This window comes from Colossoma macropomum, unplaced genomic scaffold, assembly GCF_904425465.1.
Source record: "Colossoma macropomum unplaced genomic scaffold, Colossoma_macropomum, whole genome shotgun sequence".
In the NCBI taxonomy this organism is placed as follows: Eukaryota; Metazoa; Chordata; class Actinopteri; order Characiformes; family Serrasalmidae; genus Colossoma; species Colossoma macropomum.
In genome coordinates this window covers 33551909-33573361 of record NW_023494800.1, presented here as the reverse complement: position 1 = coordinate 33573361, position 21453 = coordinate 33551909, and the positions used below count along the sequence as shown (strand labels likewise).

At 39.9% G+C, this 21453-nt stretch overlaps 2 protein-coding genes across 8 annotated transcripts in view; one reads left to right on the top strand and one right to left on the bottom strand.

Annotated features, from left to right (window-relative positions):
* The window catches only part of nup188 (nucleoporin 188), a 36262-nt gene extending 30066 nt beyond the window's left edge, over positions 1–6196 (top strand). For both annotated transcript variants that reach the window (XM_036588336.1, XM_036588335.1), the window contains exons 36-43: positions 741–893; positions 1002–1139; positions 1277–1351; positions 1510–1719; positions 2207–2338; positions 2603–2655; positions 2881–3010; positions 4341–6196. In XM_036588336.1, coding sequence (XP_036444229.1) covers positions 741–893; positions 1002–1139; positions 1277–1351; positions 1510–1719; positions 2207–2338; positions 2603–2655; positions 2881–3010; positions 4341–4520 — 1071 coding nt within the window. In that variant the 3' untranslated portion in view covers positions 4521–6196. The remainder of the gene's footprint in view (positions 1–740; positions 894–1001; positions 1140–1276; positions 1352–1509; positions 1720–2206; positions 2339–2602; positions 2656–2880; positions 3011–4340) is intronic.
* Positions 6197–8474: 2278 nt separating this feature from the next.
* Positions 8475–21453, bottom strand: part of LOC118820449 (myomegalin-like) — a 55899-nt gene continuing 42920 nt past the window's right edge. For 4 of the 6 annotated variants that reach the window (XM_036588804.1, XM_036588800.1, XM_036588802.1 and 1 more), the window contains 14 exons: positions 18964–19154; positions 14431–14760; positions 14065–14190; positions 13828–13944; positions 13587–13713; positions 12372–12493; positions 11759–11953; positions 11531–11584; positions 11027–11217; positions 10758–10886; positions 10464–10602; positions 10258–10304; positions 9515–9560; positions 8475–9112 (listed from right to left, as the gene is read on the bottom strand). In XM_036588804.1, the coding sequence (XP_036444697.1) occupies positions 8970–9112; positions 9515–9560; positions 10258–10304; positions 10464–10602; positions 10758–10886; positions 11027–11217; positions 11531–11584; positions 11759–11953; positions 12372–12493; positions 13587–13713; positions 13828–13944; positions 14065–14190; positions 14431–14760; positions 18964–19154 (1957 nt within the window). In that variant the 3' untranslated portion in view covers positions 8475–8969. The remainder of the gene's footprint in view (positions 9113–9514; positions 9561–10257; positions 10305–10463; positions 10603–10757; positions 10887–11026; positions 11218–11530; positions 11585–11758; positions 11954–12371; positions 12494–13586; positions 13714–13827; positions 13945–14064; positions 14191–14430; positions 14761–18963; positions 19155–21453) is intronic. The other 2 variants (XM_036588801.1, XM_036588805.1) reach the window with 2 other exon arrangements.

Below are 21453 nucleotides of genomic sequence, written 5' to 3'. Positions count from 1 at the left end.
TTTGGTTTTAACTGTCGTTTAAATGTATAGGAACATTTGCAGACATCTGATCGCTCTTTCCAACCTCAGTAATTCTGAATGATGTGTCTCCTTTTTTGCATGTTTGTAGTGTAGTTAGTAGGTAGCCAAGTAGTGTTATTGTGTACGTTATTAAAGTGTGCTGTTTAAAAGATGCTGCTCACTGTGCCAGTTAGAGGCTTTGAATTAGCTTTGTTAAAGCTAACTGGTCATAAGCTGAATTTTCAAATATAGAGCACTTATACAGCCAAATTCTAGACATTGTGGCTTGAAAACCTGCTGACTTGACACTCATTTATTATAGAAGCAACTCCCCAGTGGCTTCTATTAGAATTTCCACCTGTCTTGGGGAAAAGTCAGCTTATGGTCAGTCTAAAGACAGTTCTAAAGTTTCACTCAGAAAGTTACAACCAACCTGGCTTAACCAAGCAACCAAGCATGAGCTCTGTTTGTGCAACCGGCCACTGGGCAGTTGCTTCTGTAATAAATGAGCGTCAAGTCAGCAGGTTGAATACAGAGAGACGTTGAAAGCTCTGTCTGTGGTAATTGACCGTGTGCTATAAATGCAGGAGAGATTAGGCTGAAAATGCTGTAGTGTTCTTTCAACGTGTACGTTTGAAGCACTCGCTCTTTGTCACACTTGTTTTTTGTGCTTTTTCGTTGTTCATGACTCATCCACCTCTCTCTCTCTCTCTCTCTCTCCCTCCCCCTCCCTGTCTCAGGCGTTCTCCCGTAAGCCCCTGGATGCGCCTTGCTGGCCAGGTGTATATCGTCTCTGTCTATCTCTGATGGAAAGTCTGCTCAAGACGCTGCGCTACAACTTCATCAACGAGGCTCTGGACTTCGTAGGTGTTCACCAGGAGCGTATTTTACAGGTAGGACTGTGTGTGTGTGTTTTTAGTGAATGAGGCTCATTGTTGCTTGGTAACCACAGCAGTATGTTGAGCTCTGTGATCTTAATGCAGTCAGTATGTGCGTTTCAGTGTCTGAGTGCAGTGCGGACTGTGCAGTCTTTAGCGTGTCTGGATGAAGCGGACCACACGGTGGGCTTCCTGCTGCAGCTCTCCAGCTTCTGCAAAGAGTGGCAGTTCCACCTCCCACAACTGCTCAGAGACGTGCAGGTACACCAACACACACGGTCATGCAACAGATAAAAGACGTGTCTGTGTGCTCACACCTCACATAGATTCATGTGTGCACACACGTCTGTTTCAGCTTCGCAGTGCATCCCAGTACAGTTTGTTTTCTCATTTTTCAGGTGAATCTGTGTTACCTGTGTCAGACATGTACATACCTGCTCCACAGCAAGAAAATGCTACACCACTACCTCCAGGTGAGGAACACACACAGTTCTGTCCCAACTTACTTTACAACATTAAACTGGTTATTACGGGCATTTCTAAAGAGAGAATAAAAACAGAGTTACAGTAAAACTGAGAATTACCGTAGTTTTTTGCATTAATTTTTGAACTGTTGATGCTTTCCTCTCAGGCGAAGAATGGGGATGCTCTACCTCAGGGGTCCCGTCCACAGCGAGTTCTACAGCCCACCTCTAAGGAGCAGCCACTGAGTGGAGAGCGAGAGGAGGCGGAGTCTAAAGCTTTGCAGGCGGTGCAGTGCAGCCTTCTGAAGATTTTGAGCAAAACACTGGCAACCTTACAGCACTTTACACCAGACTGCTGCCAGATACTGCTGGACCAGGTACACACACACACACACACACACACACACACACACACACACACACAGAGTTTAAGAAATGAGGAAAAAGGAGATCAGTTCTGTGACGAGTGCTTTTATTCCAGTATGAATCTACAGTGTCTGACAGTGATGATGGAGTGAGTGGTCTTCTGTAATTGGCTGAACCAGGAGCTCCCTCAATAATAGTACTCATATTTGAATCAATCTCATGTTAATGGAATAGCAAAACCCATTAATATATACAGGAATGTTGTGTGTTGATACTGAGTGTGTTCTGTGGTTTAACGCTAACATGAATGTCCAAAACCAATTCAGCCAATTAGGTCAAATTACATTACACAGCTTCTGAGATAAATAATTCAGGTCCAATAGTTAAGAGACTCCACTACAGTTAAACATTGGATCATCAACATATACAGCTGCATTTGAATGACCTCTCTAATATTTTGTGTGTGTGTGTGTGTGTGTGTGTGTGTGTGTGTGTTAGTCCATGGACCTTGCGGAGTACCGAACCCTGTTTGTGCTGAGTTTCACCACTCCTGCCTTTGACTCAGATGTCGCTCCGTCGTTTGGAACCCTGCTGGCCACCATCAACGTGGCGCTGAGCATGCTCGGAGAGGTAATGTCTTTCACAGGGTATAAATACAAGCCTAGATGCACATAGGTGGACTGCAGTGCCTTTCCTTATTTATGAATTTATAGTGGTTTAAAGTTAAGGCCTATCGTTTATTCCTTACAGTTTATTCTTTAGGGTTAAACTGTTTTTATAGTTTATATCAGAATTCTAGTTTGCAGCTCATGTACGGTTTATGGTTTATTTAGGATTTTTAATCTGTTGTTCATGTGAAGATTTATTTGTATGTTTTTTTTGTTTCTTCCTCAGATTGAGAAGAAAAAGGAGCCAGCAGTCTCATCAGAGGAAACGCAAGCACTTAAGTGAGAAAGCTACATGTATTGTCCTCCAAAATACAGTCAGCCAGACTAAGCCTAGTTCTTGAGTTCATCACTGAAGGTGTTCCACAGAATTTATTTTAAAATTGAGGACTGTTTATCTGTTTAGAGGACCAGCTGATAAACAAGTATCCAACTCACTGTTTCTTTACTTTGCCTTCTGTTTGGTCTTTGTATGACTGATTCTAACTCCTGCTCGTCTCTGTTCAGGTCCCTGCTGATGTTTTCGATGGAGAACTGTTTCTATGTGCTGATCTCGCAGGCCATGCGCTGTCTAAAGGACCCGGCCGTTCTGCCCCGAGACAAGCAGAGAGTCAAACAAGAGCTCAGCTCTGAACTGGTGAGTCTGTTACACCTGCAAAGCCATCTTACCACATCTGCACAAACCATATAGTTTGAATAATCACTACATCTGCACAAATTCTGCTTTCATTCCTGTCCTGCAACATTTACATATTAGTTTCACAGCACTTACTAATTCATGGTAGCGATAATAAGCCTGCAGTATAAAAGGGTTAAAAGACCTGATGCAGGCTCTGTAGCACTTGGATTTCATTCAGATTCAAATGCACTACCAATGACTGGCACGCTAACAGACCACTGGCATTATTCTGGTGTGCCACAGTAACAGATACACAGCCAGTGTGGAATGAGACTGTATAATCTATAGGAGGCAAATCCGGCCAAAAAGAAATAAAAATTAAAACAATAAAATGTAAAATAAAACCTCTTTTTGCCATTTCTTTTTCCAAACGTCTGTGCAACTATCCTGCCAGAATTGAAAATGAAAAGAAATAGCTGCATTTGCAATTTCATTTTTCACATGAGCACGAGTCACTCATGACAAAAATAAAAATAAATTTAAAACTGCTATTTATTTCATTTTAGTCATTATTCTGGAATTTCATGGCCATGTTTAAAATGGAAAAGCTGATAGAGAAAAGAAAATACAAGCTTCACTTTGGCTTCACCTTTTCTTCATGAAATGCGTAATACGCGTCAAAACTACAATCAAAATACAAAGTTTGTGTTCTTATTTCTTTTTCTTAGCAATGAGCTGCATATCTGACAAAATTAAAATGCAAAATGGATAAATCAACAGCAAACTGACAGTTTGTGATTTCAGTTTTCGGTGTCGACGCGGTTTAAGTGTCAGAATGAAAAGGCAAATGCAAACGAACATCAGCGCCACCTGCTGGAGATTTACTTTTCGTTTGCCACTTTGCTTTTTCGTTTTCAAGTTAACCAACGCGCAAATATATGTTAATTAGCACTAGGCGGGGCTACGGGGTACATTTTAGGACATTCTCAGACCTCAGAGTCAGAACGAGAAAAAACAACATGTCTCAGATCTGGTGAAACTGAGCCTCAGACCAAACTGCCTCAGAAAAAACTGAATGTTATACTGGCGTTTATATTGAGATACACAGTAGTTTGTTATACAAACCAGTATAACTAATGTTATCTTTAGTTAAGAACAGAAGGAAGAACCATCTATTTGGCTTTTGGGCTGTGTGTGAGAGATTAGTACAAATTGTTTTGGAATTTTAAAACTGCTGTGTGATGTTGGGGGGAACAAAGCCCTACATTTTCATTTTCATCAATTTTAACTTGAATATTGTTGATTACAGAAGTGTATATATATTGTTTTTCCTCTTCATTTTTTCCAGAGCACGTTGTTGACGACGCTGTTCCGTTTTTTCCGCCGTGGATCCCCTTCTTCCCCGGCCAGCGGCCTGCTGCCCTCTCCCCAGACCAAACCCACCACCCCAGGGGCAAAGGTCACGCAGGAGGGCCAGGAACCCTTCATCCAGCTGGTGCAGGCCTTTGTACGGCACGTCCAGCGCTAGGAGAGGACACACATGGAAACATTCTTTGCAGACTTGTGCACTGAGTAATGCTCATATTTGAAACAACTACTGCATCAGAGAAACTTCAATTTCGGGGCTCCAAAGTCAACATGAAGAATCTCTTTCTGAATCAGTTTGGTTCAGATGAAGGAGCCACATGTTCACTGTGACATTACCCACGTGTTCTTGTTTTGTCTGAAAACGTACATCGAGTCAATGAGGGACCGTTTTTTGGGGGTTTTTCAGTTCTGCTTTTCTTGTGGTGCCAAAGTGTTTCTTTACCTTGTTCACATCTATCCCTGAACTGTCACAGGGCAAGTGTATTTTAATAAAAACAGTGCTTCTTTGCATGCAGGTATATAGTGAAGAACATGACTACATAGTGTTTACTGTTTCTACGTACATAAACATATCAGCTGCACAATGGTGTCAGACAGGAAGGGGGAATATAAATAAATATGAGGGCCTTTATTGTTACAGTCTTGCATTTCAGTTAAATTTCTCACCCTGTTGTACTGTTGGTTATAAACTGTTTGTGTGAAGAGTTTGTTGTGCTTTTTGAAAATACACACCTCACCTGTAGGTGATGAGACATTATAAATTTTAAAGTTACAATCAGGGCTTGACAGTGAAATTGAAAAAAAACGGGGTTAACTGATTGAGCTCTGAATGTAAGTGCTAATGATCAATAACTTATGGAAGCGCATTTTAATTTTTACATAATGTGTAAATAATGGAAGTGAGGCTTCTAAGGCTTTGGCCCCCCTGGGGTGTGAGGGGGGGGCGGAAATAACCTAAAAATGCACTTGAAACATGACGTACTGTCAGTTTGATGTAACAAAAATGTCCAGAGTCCGTTTGTAGCTTTAAAGTGTTGAAGGGAACATCGTGTCGAAAAGACGAGGCACATTTTCCCGTCTAATTGAGGGCTACATTTAAAAATCAGTCACTTGTATAAAAGTAGGAACCAGAGCGGGTATCGTACCACCGTGTTTGTGTGGAAATAAGGTGCTACAGTCAGTTTCCCAGCTGAGTGTCCACAGGCCTAGTTTTATAGGCTGGTTTCTGTGAGGTGCCCAGTCATATCTGCAGTGAATTGGTGCTGATTTAAGCTTTTGTTCCTACCGAAGTTTAACTGACCTGACTCAACATTATTGTTACTAAGATTTCAAGTAGTTGAACTTTGTTCTGTTTCTGACTGGTCAGCTGGGCTTCTGAGTTAGAGTGAGGGCTCACTGATGAAACCAGTCAAAAGCCTGTGTGTGTTGAACGAAAGGAACATCTTTATGTTTGTAAGGAAAACGTGGCACGCAAAGAAATTAATGCTAATGGGGACCATATAGCATAAAGTCATTTGTCTAATGCTACCTGGTCTTCAAGCATTCATTTATTATTTTAAATATTAGCATTTTTGGCTGAAGTACTCTTGTTATTTAAATAGTCTTTTCTGGGAACTCATCATCTAGTGATATCCATCTTTTTATTGCTTAATGGCTTGTACATTTTACTGTATGTGCACCAACAAAGTGTACTTTTGTTTCCATAATTTCTAGCTACTTTATTTGTTTTATATTACAAAGTGGCCGTTTCACTGGATGCCAATATTTCTACCAGCTGAAACAATGTATTTTTGTCACTATAGTTTGTTTATATAATAATAAAGGATTTACAGATTATATTCTTATCCTTGTTATTAGTTTACAATATTTTGATGACAGCATGACATTTCATGAGTTTCAACACTTGAAAAATGAATGTGAAAGATGACCAGGGCAGAATATTTTTTGGAATTGTAATGTTTTAAAACTTAAAAAGTTATCCTCACTGACTACTCGTAACTTATTTCCATCATTTTGCTATAGTCCTAACAATTTGTCATATTTGTTATTAAATATTTACAGGGCAATTCTATTAAAGCTACTGCAATCTTTTTTTCAAAAATGTTTCTGCTAAAAAACATGCTTTTTTTTTCCATAAATATTCAGTGACATTTTTCCCATAACAAGTTATATTATTTACCTTCATTGCATGAGAAGCTTTGAGAATACTTAGATTACAATATTAATTCTATATATTACAAATTAAGACTAAAAATTAAAATAATGTCTGGGTACTTTGGGCCTTTATATATATATATATATATATATATTATATAAAAATTTGTGTGTGTGTGTGTGTATGAACAATTACAGCAATGGAAAATACTATACGGTGCATCATATATGCTGCAAAATGTTTGCAATCTAATTTAATCTAAAATGCATCTAATTTAATACGAATTCAACTTCGAAAGGACCTTCAACTGTTGCACAGAAACCACTTACCTTTCAAAAATCACTGGAAATGACACTGTACAACCCACAGAAACACCAACTTGAATTAAACTTTAAACTCATCTTGCATTTTTGCACTCAAACTGTGGTGCATTGGTAAGACTACAGCCTTACTACGGTGTGCATTTTTGGACTCATACATCGGTTAGAAAATGTCTCCACATCTTGTATTACATCCAAGACACTGCAAACACTGAGGAAAGTGCTTTTGATTGGTACATGAAAACTACCGCTAAGGTTGGAAGTTTTCCCTTCTGAAAGAAAAGCTCTATTTTCCTTGAAATGTTTTGGAAAATGCCTTCAAATGGTATATTACGAAATATATCACAAATTCTTTCGAGAAAAAAAAACCCTAATTAGGTACATCAACCCCAACATTCCTAAAAGCTGTAGGCTTTCCTCTCTTAAAAATGACACTGGACAGTCTGCTGAAGCACTTACTATAAACCTAGATAAAAACCACCTTACAGCTTGGCACAAAAATAGCCCTAACACATAATACAGCCTTACCTACATTCTTAAAAAGATTGTTCTTCGAGGGTTCTTTAGTAAAGAAAATGGTTCTATACAGAATCATGAACAATCAAAGAACCCTTTGCATGATTAAAGCGTTCTTTTTATCATGAAATGGTTCTTCAGATCGATGGAGAATGTTTGTAGTTGGTTCGACATAGAACCCTTTTTGAAAAGGGTTCCACTATTGTTACAAGCCAAAGAACCCTTTTTTGGTACCAAATTCATCTTGGAATCAACTTTTCACTGTTGCACCAAAAGTGCTCTCACTACCTAAACTTTACTTTTCAGAAAATCCAACTTCATTTTCCTGAAATTACTGGAAACAGCCAGAGCACAATAATCTGTAGAAGCATGTAGGAGTTTATACGTTCAATATTTTCTTTGGCATAACAAAGAAAACAGAACGTCTTCAGTTCAAATTATTTCTATTACATGAATTCAAATTTACAGAACTTTAATTTGTTCAAATCTCCAGTGCTTATGGTGTGTTTCTAGGATGTAATACCATGTTTTTTTAAAGCTCAAAATTTGGAAATTGGAGGCTCAAATGCTGAACATACGAAGTATACATTGTTCATGACTGCAATGATGATCAAGGACAAGGTTGCAAAGAGCAAACATAATTTAAGGCTTTTCTGAATTCCTCTTTAAAATCCGAATCACACAGACACACTCGCTGCTACCTGTTTGTGCCACAATTACTCACACCCTGCAGCTCCCTGGCTTTCCTGGGTTCTTCCTCTTTCAATTCAGCTACCTGTTCAGTCTCAACTCTGGGTCCTCCAGTTTACAGGTTTCCTGCTCTAACTTTTCAGCATCCTGAAGCTCTTCATTAGCAGAATCAGGATCAATTATGTGGTTCTATTGTGGAGAAACAAAAAGAAGTGAGTCCATTTCTCTCAAAACCTCATCTTTTACAGTAGAACTTGACCTATGGGACTTGAAATAAACTGCTAAATATTTTATTCTCATTATTCGTACTCTCCAGACATTTCAAGTCTTTTCTTGCTCCTTTTCATTTAGAAGTTGCTGTAATTGTGCCTGTAGAAGCCATAAAATCTCCAATCAAGTTGCTTTTTTCTTAAATGAAAGACCGGATACTGAGTCAATAATAAGGTGTTTTAATGTATCCGTACCACTCCTGCACAGACTCCCACAGTCTTCAGGCATCTGCGAAGTACTACAGGTCACACGACAGATGTGCTTATCAAATGAATGCAGTATAAAATACAGCATTAAGAGCTAAAAGGTTGTGAGCAAGGAAAACTTTTGAAAACCATTAAAAGAAAAATAAAAATTCATTAAATACAAAACTAAAAGACATTATTTACATTATTTTTTACCCCAGGTATTACAATAAAAAAAAATCCCTTTTATAGGCCAGACAAAATCTCAATATCACGGTCAATGTGCAAACTCATCTCAGATCTCCACAACTGTCTGTGAGAACCTCAAAAGGAAATCCTCAAAAACAGAAAAGCAGTGAGTCAGGAAGAATCTCTATTTAAGACATTTAGCTACTAATAGGTAATAAGGATCAGGGTTCAGTCATGATTGACAGCTTAAGTATCTTCAATGGGTTTAATATAATGACATATTTCTAACAGCTGCAGTGGGAGGAGTCATCACTGTGTCGTTCCTCGCTGGATACAGAGTTTCTGGAAGAATTTCGCTGTGGTGTGGACGCGCCTCTAGGGGGAGAATGTGTTGGCTGATTGGCTAATGGGGATTCAGGGGGATTTCCTAGAAGGAGAAAAAGAAAAAAAGGAAAAAAAATACTTTAAAGTTTCCTATGAAACTCAAATCACAATCTAATGACTCCATGCATGTCTATGTAAGATCACACACCCAAGATTCAAACCACACAGTGGAACTGCTGTCAACGTGTGACATAAAATGCCTCTTTGAGCTCAAAAGTACAAGGGACAAATACGCCGCTCAGGCTCATCTTGACTGAATGAGGTGATGTTTCAGCTGCATGAATTGCAGTTTCATGCAGGTTAACACACATTTCTCAACTACAGCTAGAAAGTAAGAACACTGCACATGCTGTGATGTTCTCTGCCATGATGTCATGCAAAGGGACAAAACCCTTTTTACAGTCCTAACACTCACATACACACACACATCCCTCACTAAACTAACCTTCCGTCTGTAGGCCTTTCAGCCCAAAAACGCTGAGATAATTAGACTGTGACAGAAAGATTACACACAGAACAGAGAGAGAGAGAGATCACAATTACTAATCATGCTACCATAGGTTAGCTATTGTCTACATAATACCACTTGTTAAAAGGGAGCTACACTAATAATTCAGAATTCTGCAGAATTACATAGTTAACAGTCAATTAGAGCGGTTTGGTGTGAAATGCACCATTCTAGAGAAGCTTACAGCGACAGACGTCTGAAGTATTTAACACCTCTCTAAAAGATACATCACAGAAAGTGATTACATAAAATGGTACAAATACATTGCCTGATGCCCAAGATGACATTCTGGCCTACAATGTTTCTTTAAATACATTCAAAAAAAGGAAAAGTAAAGAATTATTTTCTTCATATTTATCCGTTTTTCACCCTTATCAGCATTTCATGTAAAACTCAGAAGACACATGTAGGTTCAGTTGTGGTTTTGGATAGTAAATAAAATGGCTATATTTGCATTGTAGATATTGTGACCCCTGGCTCTTATCACCACCACTGTAAAGAAACCTAAGATAGTAAAAACACTGTTTGAGATAAAGTCCAAGCTGTTCTTTCAACCAAATTAAGTACTGGATGATAATTATTGTTTGATTTGTTGCACCGAGTGTGTTAATTTTGGATAGGACAAAGTCCTCAACAGTGTTAGTAAGACTGAGGCTGGCTGTGCTGGATTGCAACCTCACCTCAAGGTTTCCTCTGGCTTTCTTCAGTACTCCATGAGTCAAAGAGACTACAGGAATAAACAAAAATAAGTATGTCAGTCAAAAATAAGTATGTCAGTATAAGAGAGTGTGTACATGAAATTGTTGAAAAAATGTAAACATTCATGCATTCTGAAATATTTATGTGTGCGCGTGTGTGTGGGTGGGTGTCTGTCTGTCTGTCTTACGCTGGTCAATGATAATCCGCTCCATGCCCTCTTTAAGCTGGTTGGTGGAGCGCAAGCGTTTGACTGCTCCTGTCAGCATCCTCTCCTGCTGAGATAACCTACTCTTCAGGCGAGAGATTTCACTCCTCAACACCTCATCCTGCACCAGGAACAGAGAGAGGGGAGAAAGGGATGACATTCAGCAGCAGTTTAAGTGTTTAAGCAGAGCGTAGGTCCCCAGTTCTCCTAGATGTGAAATTTATTGTGTTTGGTCTACACTACAGGCGTGACCGTAGGTGGATAAGTGCGTGTTACCTGCTGCATGTTTGTGAGGTCCCCTGACGGTAGAGATACTCTCCAGAGCAGCTTCAACAATCTCCCTGCCTCCTCCAGCATCTGCTGCATAGTGTTCACACTCCCTGACAAAGCCTTGCATTCAGCAATCTAAAACATCCACACAGAAAGAGACAGACAAACGTACAACAGAAAAAAGAAAATCAGACAGAGCATCAGCACATACCTATTGGTCCTATCTTGTAGTTGTGTATCCATAGATACATTTAAGTATGTGTGGTTTTGCTTACCCTGTTGCTTTCCTGTAGCTGAGTGTCCATGGCTGCGTTGAGTCTCTTTGCTTCACTGATCTGCTTGCGGAGGGCATTGTAGTCCTCAATTAGGCCCAGAACGTGTCGCCCATGCCGATCTGCCCACAACCTATGACCCGGCACCAACCGTGACGGAGCTGGAGAACCACTTCTCACAGAGCTACCACTATCTACAAACACACACATACACACGTCAACCACTGTCCACGGAGTCAGAGTTGCCTAATAAAATCTTGCGGTGTTTCCTCAACTTCTAAATAGCACTGTTGCATTGTGTTCTACTGTTTTTATACTGTAGAAATCCCAGATTTCAATGTAGAGAGCTAGACATTCCAACAAATTCAAGCAGAACATTAAGTCATTTTAGCCATAACTGATCTGAAATTCACGTTGTATGAAATTGGAACAGGCTTGTATTTCTTAAAGCTATGAGATCAAACACACCTGCAAAAATATATTAAAAGAACAAAAGGAATAACATACCATGGGAGGCACTGCAGGCATCTGTGTGATGCACCCCTGATTTACCTCCTTCATCTAAGAGAGAGACAGAGAAAGAAAATAGTGTTTTATTAAACTTTACAAGGATCTCCTACAGAAACTTGGGGATCACCATGAATAACTCAGGAATTTATCTATTTGTCTCCTTGGGTTTTGAGGTCGGATAAACGAGAGCAGCTTGGTAGCTGTCAGAGTGCCTTGCATGGGTACCTGTTTTATGCAGTAGGTAGTTGATGTTGATTGTAGATGGGGGATCATTGCGAGTTAGAAGCTGTTGCTCTAGTTTGTGTCTAAGTGCTGTGTTTGTCTGGATGCTTCTCTCCAGCTGCAGACGGAGTCTCCGTACTTCATTCAACAACTCGCTCAGATCCACCTTACCACAGTCAGAACCACTATGTTCGTCGCCTGGGAGAACACAGGTATACGAATGCAAACATGAACACATAACCATGCAATAGCTTTTTGTTTTCAGGGATACATTTTTTAAACGGCCTCAGAGACAAGTTGTCATGTGCAACACTCATATTTTTTAAACTTTGTTTTTATTTTTATTGCACATACAGTAAAAATTACAAACTGTAACCTTGTTAAGAAATTAAGAACGTTGATACTTTGTTAACTCTCTTCTTATTAATCTTTTCTATCCCTTTACTGCTGTAGCACTGTAAACTTTCCCTGTGGTGGGACAAATAAAGGATTATCTTATCTTATGTAATACTTCAACTCAAACAATTAAAGCTGTAGGTTTCACATCAGAAATAAACATGATGAGTATATATATCCACTGTGTACTTGTAATTATATATGAGGAGGAGCTGTGTACCTGTATACGTGTGTGCCGAGTTCTTGATCTGTTCATGCACTTGCAGCTCTACTTGTACTGACTGCAGGAGCTGCTGAGTGTCTGCCAACTGCTGTTTCTGGAGTTTGCTCTCACATTGCAGTCTTCTCACACACACACACACACACACACACACACAAACACATAGTGGCATAAACAAAGGATAATTTTACACAGACAAACTGCACATTCATTAACAAACACAGGCACATCAGTGTGTTCAATGTGTGCACATGTAAGATGAAACGCTCATTAAACAATTACCCATCTTCTCATCATTACAGCTCAAAAACATAAGTAAGTACACACTGTCTTTTACTGTTATCTGATACATCTCTCTCTCTCACACACACACACACACACACACACACACACACACACACACACACACACACACACTCTTATTCCATTACAGTGCTATAGTGTTACTGTCCACATTATATGTATCTTGTGTCCTCTAATTGGGAAGCTGTTTATATGCGTGTTCTCTATGTACACTACATGACTTTTACCCCTGATTTTAGCCCTCATTCTCAGTCTGGCCAAGCGCTGGCTGGCTGTAGTCTGCAGATTTTCAGATATCAACAGTTCAGGGAGAAAGCTGAATAGGGTCCAAAGGGCACAGGTTTAGATTTCTAAGTTTCTTGCCTCCTGATTCAGTACAGAGAGTTAAACATATATCTTTTTTCTTTTTTTTAAACCTGACGCTAGATGTAATCTAACAGTGTATATTAGTCAATGACTCAATCTGAATTGATTCCTCCAACAGCCAATGAAAAGAGAGCTTGAAAGATGTAAACACAGAGACTTAGGAAACTGGGAAAAAGCCGAAGCAGACACTCAGACACACATGTAGTGGAGCTTCTAAATGAAATTAGTTTGAGATGAAGGCACAATTGAGTGCATATACATCAAAAATCCAAATGTCTGGTAATGTGAAAAGGCACGTGTACATGCAAGTTTGGTGCATTTAGCTCAGCTCAGCTCAACTTAAAACTCATGTAGAGAGTGTAATTCCAAGGTGTTTAGCGTATGATCCCCAGTATTCCAGTCACCAAAAGAAAAGTCAGTCAGTCAGAAACTGAGAAATATGTTAGAACTTGTGTATCCAAGGCTGTGTATGAAGGTGAATGTGTATGTGATACTTCTACAGGCCATCTCATACAGAGTTCCTGTAAATTTCTCTTTTTGTGTTACCTGTAAAGGTTGTCCTGCAGGTGTGCGTGTTCTTGACGCAGTATTTCACACTCTTTTCTGCACAGCTCCAGTTTGGCCGTGCGCCTGGCCAGAGTCTCTCTCAGACGATCATTCTCTTTCTGTTTATCTACATTTACACACCACAGTCAGTGTTAACTTCTTAAGAAAATTAGACACAGAAACATTCTAAAATGTATATCTATATGTATTATTGTCTTCAGTAAACTGAAGATGTGTGTACCTCTTGCACCCTGATTAAGCTGTTCTTTGAGTGTGCGGTTCTGAGCCAAGAGCAAGTGGAGCTCACTGGTTAGCTGAGCTGGTTCTTCTGATCCAGCAATAAAGATGTTAGTAGCTGCTGAAAGACATAACAAAAGCCTTTATATAGACATAAAAGACCTTACTGTTTCTTTATCTTTATAAGTCTTTTTCTTGTAATCTAAATGAGTGTCATTCTGTGTATGTGAATTGTAAATACCCGGGTCTCTCTCTGCCTCCCGCAGTTTTCGCTCCAGCTGCTCACGTAGTCTCTCATTGGTGCGGATGGTCTCCTCCAGACGCTGACGTAAAGCTCGGATCTCCTGCAGGTGTTCTGCCAAGAGATCTAAGAAGAGAGAGAGAGAGAGAGAGAGAGAGAGAGAGAGAGAGAGAGAGAGAGAGAGAGAGAGAGAGAATGAAGATGGAAAACAAGATAAAAACAAAGGAAACCAGAGATGAGCACATAAGTGCCAGTGTGTTTATAGTAAAACAGCAAAAAGTCAAAAACTCTTTGACTTACACAAACACAAACACAAACACACACACAAATACAAATACAAATACATAAACACACATTCCCCTCTACCTGAGCTAATGCACTTGCTGCTTGATTCCTGTTGAACTTGGGGTTGCGGCTCCTGCTTTCTGTCCGTAGTCTGGCTCTGATCATGTGTGTGTGCTGGAGATGGGCTCTCTTGACCATGTGCGTTTGTGAGGACAGAGCGGGTGACGTCGAGCTCACTCCTCAGTGTAGCATTAAGCTCTTCGCTGCTCCTCAGCTGTTCCTGCAGACGTCCATTCTCCCTCTGCAGCATTCGGATGCTCCCCTCAGACAAGCCCACTAGACCAGACACACTCCCTGGGAATGGGGAAGTGGCAGTCTCGGAAACGATCACTCCATTGGTGACCTTTGTACCTACAGAAGGTCAGGCACAGACCAAGCTTTAGGAACAAAACATGGTTATGCTACAGCTACTACAACGTCTATTCCAAATAATACTGAGCATACAAATAATTAAAGACAGCTTCAGAGAATGGAGAACAAAAATACTGAAAAAAAATAATATTTCATATAAAATAAACAAATGAACCAGCCAATCAGAATTACAAATCAGCACACTCGTAATCTGTAATTTAAATTGATGGATAACTGCAAATTACAGATTTTGACCACAACACATTTTAATTTTACCTTCCTCTTTAGCAGCTTTGAGAACTTTCCTCCATCTGCCACGAGAGACCCCATTCTGCAGCACTTTCACTTCACTCATCTTTGTGGGCTTCGCGCTCAAAAATCAGCTACAACTTTAGCATTAGCCTAGTTTCAATACTGTTGTAACTACTTACTATTTAACTATGTTACCTTAGTCGAATACTGCAGTTAAAAGTTAGCCTAGCCTAAATAACACTACTACAATTTCTGCATCAGCCCTTCTGGGATACTAGTGATAGAATTTAACATTAACCTAGCCTTAACACAGGCTATTATATATTCAACGTTAACCTAGTCTCTACTCTGTGTTTAATTAATGCAATTACCCTAGCCTAAACACTACAATTATGGTTTCAGTGTTAGCCTACTCTTGCCTTAACACTGCTGTCACAATATTAGGTTGACCTCAATACTGCTGTGATAGTTTCATACTCAATACTCAATACCTCAATACTGCTGTAACAATCCCAACATCAGCCTAGCATTTATACTGCTTTTAGAGTTCACATTCTCTAGCATGAACACTGCTATCGTAACCTCAGGGTTAGCCTAGCATGAACACTGCTGTTACAGATTCAGCAGTAGCGCAGGCTAAATACCAAGGTTAAAAGTACACTTTCAGTCTAGCCTCACTTCTGTTGCAATTTCAATGTTAGCCTAGCCTCAATACCACTCCTACAATCTCAACACTGTGGTAGCCTCAATACTGCTAACAATTTCAGCATTAGCCAAGCCTCAACACTGCTGCTATAATAATTAATTTCAGTGTTAGCCTAGCCACAATAGAGCAGTCACCAATTCATCAATATCACTGTTACAGCTTTACAGCTCGCATAACCACGGTAGGTCTGTGACAGTTTACAGACAAATAATAACAGAATTATTCAATATTCTGAAACAGCAGTGGCAGCCAAGTCTAAACAGACCGACACAGCTTCAAGTGTGCAATCCAGTAAAATCCAGACATCAGCTCAGTTTCAAACAATATGCAGTCCAGAGTCTCTGAAATGTAGTCCAGTCTTAAGTCCATTCAACTGCAAGGGTGCTGCATGGGCTTCAGTGTCGGCCTTGTCTTGCTATGTATCTCCACCAGAAGAAAAAGCCCACGAAAAAAGTTGTCCTGCTAATCTTCTCTATTTACTTTGGAGCGGAAACCTAAACCTGCTGAGGCTCAAGAGAGATAAGGTGCTTTTAGTTTTAACTAGCCTCTGCCCGTCAAATGATGCTAGTTTAGGTATAGTAGAGTTAGCCTTCCTGGTCTGCGGTACATCACTCTTCCAAAAACACACCGTTTACCTGCACAGAGCCATGTCAAACTCTCAGCAGGTAAGGAGGAGTGGTCAAACACACACATTAATGAGTGATGTGGCTCTTCAAGGTCCAGCTTCAGAGCTGAGAGGGGAGAGGAGATTAAACCAGAGAGAACTGATGAATAATGTATCTGTGAGGGCTTGTAACAGGACACCAGTCACTTTGCTAGACCTCTCTGCTATACAACACTCAAAACACTTGAACAGACAGCAACGTGGATTAATGTAAAGTAATAGCTATTAAACAGGGTGGGGCATTGATTCACACATCCCAACCACAGGGGTAAAATATGCATATTTAATGTGAGGACAGGTTCCAGCTACACAGACACACAAACACACTACCTACCCCGAGATAACCCCTAACAGGAAAATAAGAGAAGCACTTTTCATCTGTTTCTGTCAATCACTGGGGCCCTCCCCCATCGCTTCCCTCCCTGCAGACAGGAATCCATCAACTAACTGACCAACTGCAATGACCTGGTTCATCCACTCACTCATCTGAAAACCTGTTTGAATCTCTCTCTCTCTTTATACAAGCACTACTTGCTTGTATAATGGATGATGTTCATTCTGTGCAGCTGGAAAAGCCACCTTACTTTATCCTAACATTTATACTACTTATGTTGTTTATGTTGTTCTCAGTAAGAATCGTTCTCAATGAGCCGTGTTGTTCTGTGAACAGCGACCCTTCAGGTGAGGTCTGTTCTGCACAATGCCATCACCTCTCATGACCATTAACCCCAGGTCAGGACCCCACTGTGAGCTAAAAGGCTTTGGGTGAGGGAGAGTGACATGAATAATTTAATGTCCACCCACAGACACCAGACTTTAGCGAACCTTCTGTGAAGTGTGAAAGTGTTGGCTTGAAACAAAGCTGAATGAAGGCAAATACACGTAGCATTTAAGGGCAACTCCTCAGCAAAGTGTGAAGAGATTAACTGACTCCAAGTAGTAGAGAATTCGATCTGATTATGATTTTTGGGTAACCATCCAGGGCACCATGAAATCTCAAATGTAATGGGAGAAACAGGCTGGATTTGACTGAATTGCCAATAAAATAAAAGAAAGCATGCACTAAAGTTATCATATTTATCTTGTAATATGTGTTTACTTTTATCCTGTATACTTTAGTGTGTTTTCTTGTAATGTGTAGTCCACATCCTGTATAAATAGGTTGTCTAGCTTCAGAATATTCTGTAGTAGCGCAAGGGAGCACTTTTATGTTTTAAACTGTGGCTCTGCTCATGTAACAGGTAAAGTCGTGCTGCTGCCTTTAAGATCATCTCTGTGTGGAAGGCCTGTTTACAGCATGTACAATTTTTTCAAATGAAAAAAGATTTTAACGTATTGAAACCTTCATACCAAATCTGATGCGAAGAAAATGAAACAGTAAGACGAGATGGATTACTTGATAAGCAGCTATGACAAATTCATCATTTTTCTTTTAAGCACTTCAACTAAACGACACACACACTGGGTTCAGCCCATTCTATTTAAGGCTCTACTTCTGCTTGTTGCTGCTCTTATTCAAAGTTGCATTCATTAGCGAGAGAAGCTAAAAGCCTGAGGTTCCTCATGGGCGTGAAACCGCTATAAAAGCGGTTATATACAGTTGCTGTAACTGCCGTTCTCCAGCTTTCCACCTCTGGTCTGCCATATATTGTATTTAACCTCTGCATTTTTATAGTCAGTGTGTTGCTTGTCATATAAGCTTTTGTGCACAGCTACAAACTAGATTGACTGTTCTGCTGCCATCATGATGCACATTTGTTTGGGTTGCAACCATGACAACCAAGCTCTGACTTGTCAGCCTGATTTTTAACGCATCCGTACAATGCAGAAAATCGAGCAAACTCTGCTAAAGAATTTACAGAGCGTTGCAGTCAGGTTGGGACTCTGTGTGAAAGTCAGCATTAATATGTGTGTGTGCATTTTCTAAACTTGACATGCGTTTTTCTCGTCCACAAAAATTGGACTGTGAAAGGGCCTTAACACAGGGTACATGAACGAGGGTAAAACGATTCTGATGTTGTGGTTCCATCAAAGCTAATAAAACAAATAAATAAAGCCATATAAATAAATTAAAAATGAAGCCTAATACTATAACACATATAAATCATGAAATTGTTGTTCTATTTGAAGTTAGGGCTAGCTGTATACCATGTTCTTTAATGTTCTGTGATTTAATAACTTGCAAGTTGCTGAGCAGAAACAACGGCATGTTTATTGTCTCTATTTTCTCCACCAAGCAGGTTACTCTGCGGTGTTACTAAATTATGCTGAAATGAATTACTGGATAAAACCACTGCAGATATCGATTAAGGGGATCCGGTGTTTGTAATACACGTGCCTCAAAGCGGCTTTTTTTGCCTCCTCCATCACACCTCCTCAGCGATACTACAGTTAACTGATTATGGGTGCAGGGTGTGGTTGGACTATAGTATATTGTATATGATCTCAGTAGCACAGGGAGGAACTGTTTACACAGTTTGAAAAGCCTGGAATCACATGAGAAAATGCACTTCCTGCAGGTAAGATGTGCTGGGAGGTTTCATTGTGGTGTGCTGTGTCGATGTATGTGTTTGAGTTTTACCTGTGGACGCCCTGCTGAAGGCATGTGTGCGGAGGGAGGGAGGACTGTCATGAAAGGAGGCGGTTCCATCGTTAGAGATCCTGTCACTCATCTCAGAGTCTGAGTCCTGATGTATTCTTGCAGCTCGGCCATGCAATCCATCCTTCAGCTGCTGGATGAGCTTGTCCTTCTCCTGCAGCTCCGCAGAGAGCCTGACACACGGACATACACAAATGAGCAACTAAGCCATAGAGCAACCTTATTCTAAAATTTACATTTTTATATTTTAAAGAGAGTAATTCAGAGTGAAACCAAACGCTGTGAACCGATGACTCCAGGAAAACGTCATCAAACTCACTAAGACAGCACAGTAAAAAGCACATTCTCTGAAAAGGTAATGTAAGTGAAAGACCTTCTTACACAGACCACGACTGCTCAGAAAGAATGATCAAATCTGAGGGAACAGCAACAATGGAGCAACTAATTCCAGACCAGTTTACTGTGAAAGAACACCACACTGGAAAGTAATAACTGAAGGAGAAGTAACATGCACTAAAGATATACAGGCTAACACAGGTAACTCCAGAAAATCCAACGAACAGTTCACACGAAGAGTGAACCAACACACGGAAAGTCCTGAATTAGGGCTGGGTAATATGACAATATTTATCATTATCATGATAAATTTGATTATAACGTCACAATATGCTTTTCTGAGCATACTGTGTACATCACCAACATTTCCGATCTGCATGTTTAATTGCAAAAAGAAATAATTAATCCTGTTTAATTACATTTAGTGCAGCACAGTGGGCGAAACGTTGAACATGAATCACCAAATTCACAGGTTTGATGGTATTTTTAAATGTGCTCTACTTTGTCTGTTCCAAATCATCAGACATCAAAAAAAAGTAAATTTTTGCAATATTACCCATCTCTATCCTGAGCATACACTGAATAAAATTTAAGTAACAGTTCACATTTCAGAAAAAACAAGGTTTACACGCTCATTCAATATTACTTTTAACCCTCCCCCTCAAAAGAAAGAGTAACTACAATACAGGAGGAATAGCAGCAGAGCTGAAAAAAACTCCACAGCACACACATCAGTACAGCTGTTTTCCAAGAGAAAACATTTCTCTTGTTTGTTTGTTTTTATAAAAACAATACAATAGAGTGAAAAAAGACCTTTGAGCACACACACACACATTTTACTCCACACTGTGCCAAAGCGGCAGCCCCACTCACAAGTCCATGTGCTCCCGTGTGGCCAGTGCTAGATTCTGGTTCTGTCGGCACAGATACACGATCTGCAGCTGCTGCTGCTCCCTGTCGCCCTCTAGCTGAGCACGCAGACACTGCAGCTCCTCCATCAGCCAGTCACACTCACTGCTACCATGGCACCATAACATACAACCAATGTGCTTACAGTGACAATCGCTGAGAAACAGATCAATTTATATGTAACTATGGGAACGACTGCTTAAAGTTAATTGTGGTCAAAATCTTGCATAATACAACACAATTGCTTTATTAGAAAGCCCTCTCTTGTAGCTGTACTCTTCTGGTGTACAGTTAGAGACTGTATCCCATCTGTTGATGCACAAATTGTGTTAGCCTCTAGAAATTAGCCCATTGACAGGCTAATTTCTGCTAGGGCTCCTATGAGGCCCTAGTAGCATTTTAATGTTAAGCTAAAGGTGACTGACGAACATTTTATGGCCTTTCTAGATTAAACACAGACACCTGAGGTGTGTAAAAGACATTCCATGTTTTATCTGAAGCCTGTAACAGACATATTAATGCATATTTTACTTTTTCGCAGTTTTACAGTGACCCTCTCAGTAAAGAGTCCTGACAAAGAGCTGCCGCTGTTAAACATTTCTATTTACTAAACAAAACACACCGGTCAGGCTACCGCTCATGCTCACAGAGAGTAACGTATCCAGGACTGTCGGAAGGCCTAGAGTGACATTTGTTCTCAAAAACTTGGTCCCACCCTTGAAACTGGTAAATCAAAATGTGATTGGTTGATTCCACTGTCACTTCCAAATTACCAAAAAGGCAGTGCTGCGTGTATGCTTTAAACAATATGCTGGTGCATTACTATGACAGAAAGACCTGAGGAAAACATTAGAAATCTATAATAATCCTTTATTATAGACCAAAAAAAAAAAAACAAGTGTATGTGTGTATGTGTGTGTGTGTGTGTCTCCCTTTTGGATTATATAATCACATAAACACATCTGGAGCACTCTTCAAGGATTCTTTGGAAGTAAAGGCTTTATAAGCTGGAGGGATTATTCTAGCTCTAAGTAGATTCAATTTTGGAAAACTTGCCGAGTGTGATTAAAATCCCAAAGAGAACTTCTAAAATCGCCTAGCATCAGCCCTGAGTGCAAAATCAGAGAGCACAGTAAATGTAATGTAGCTGTATGTTTTTATTCATGTCTACATGCAATAAAGCAACTGTGTTTGGGAAGTGTATTTTTTTTTCTGCATGTGTTTGTT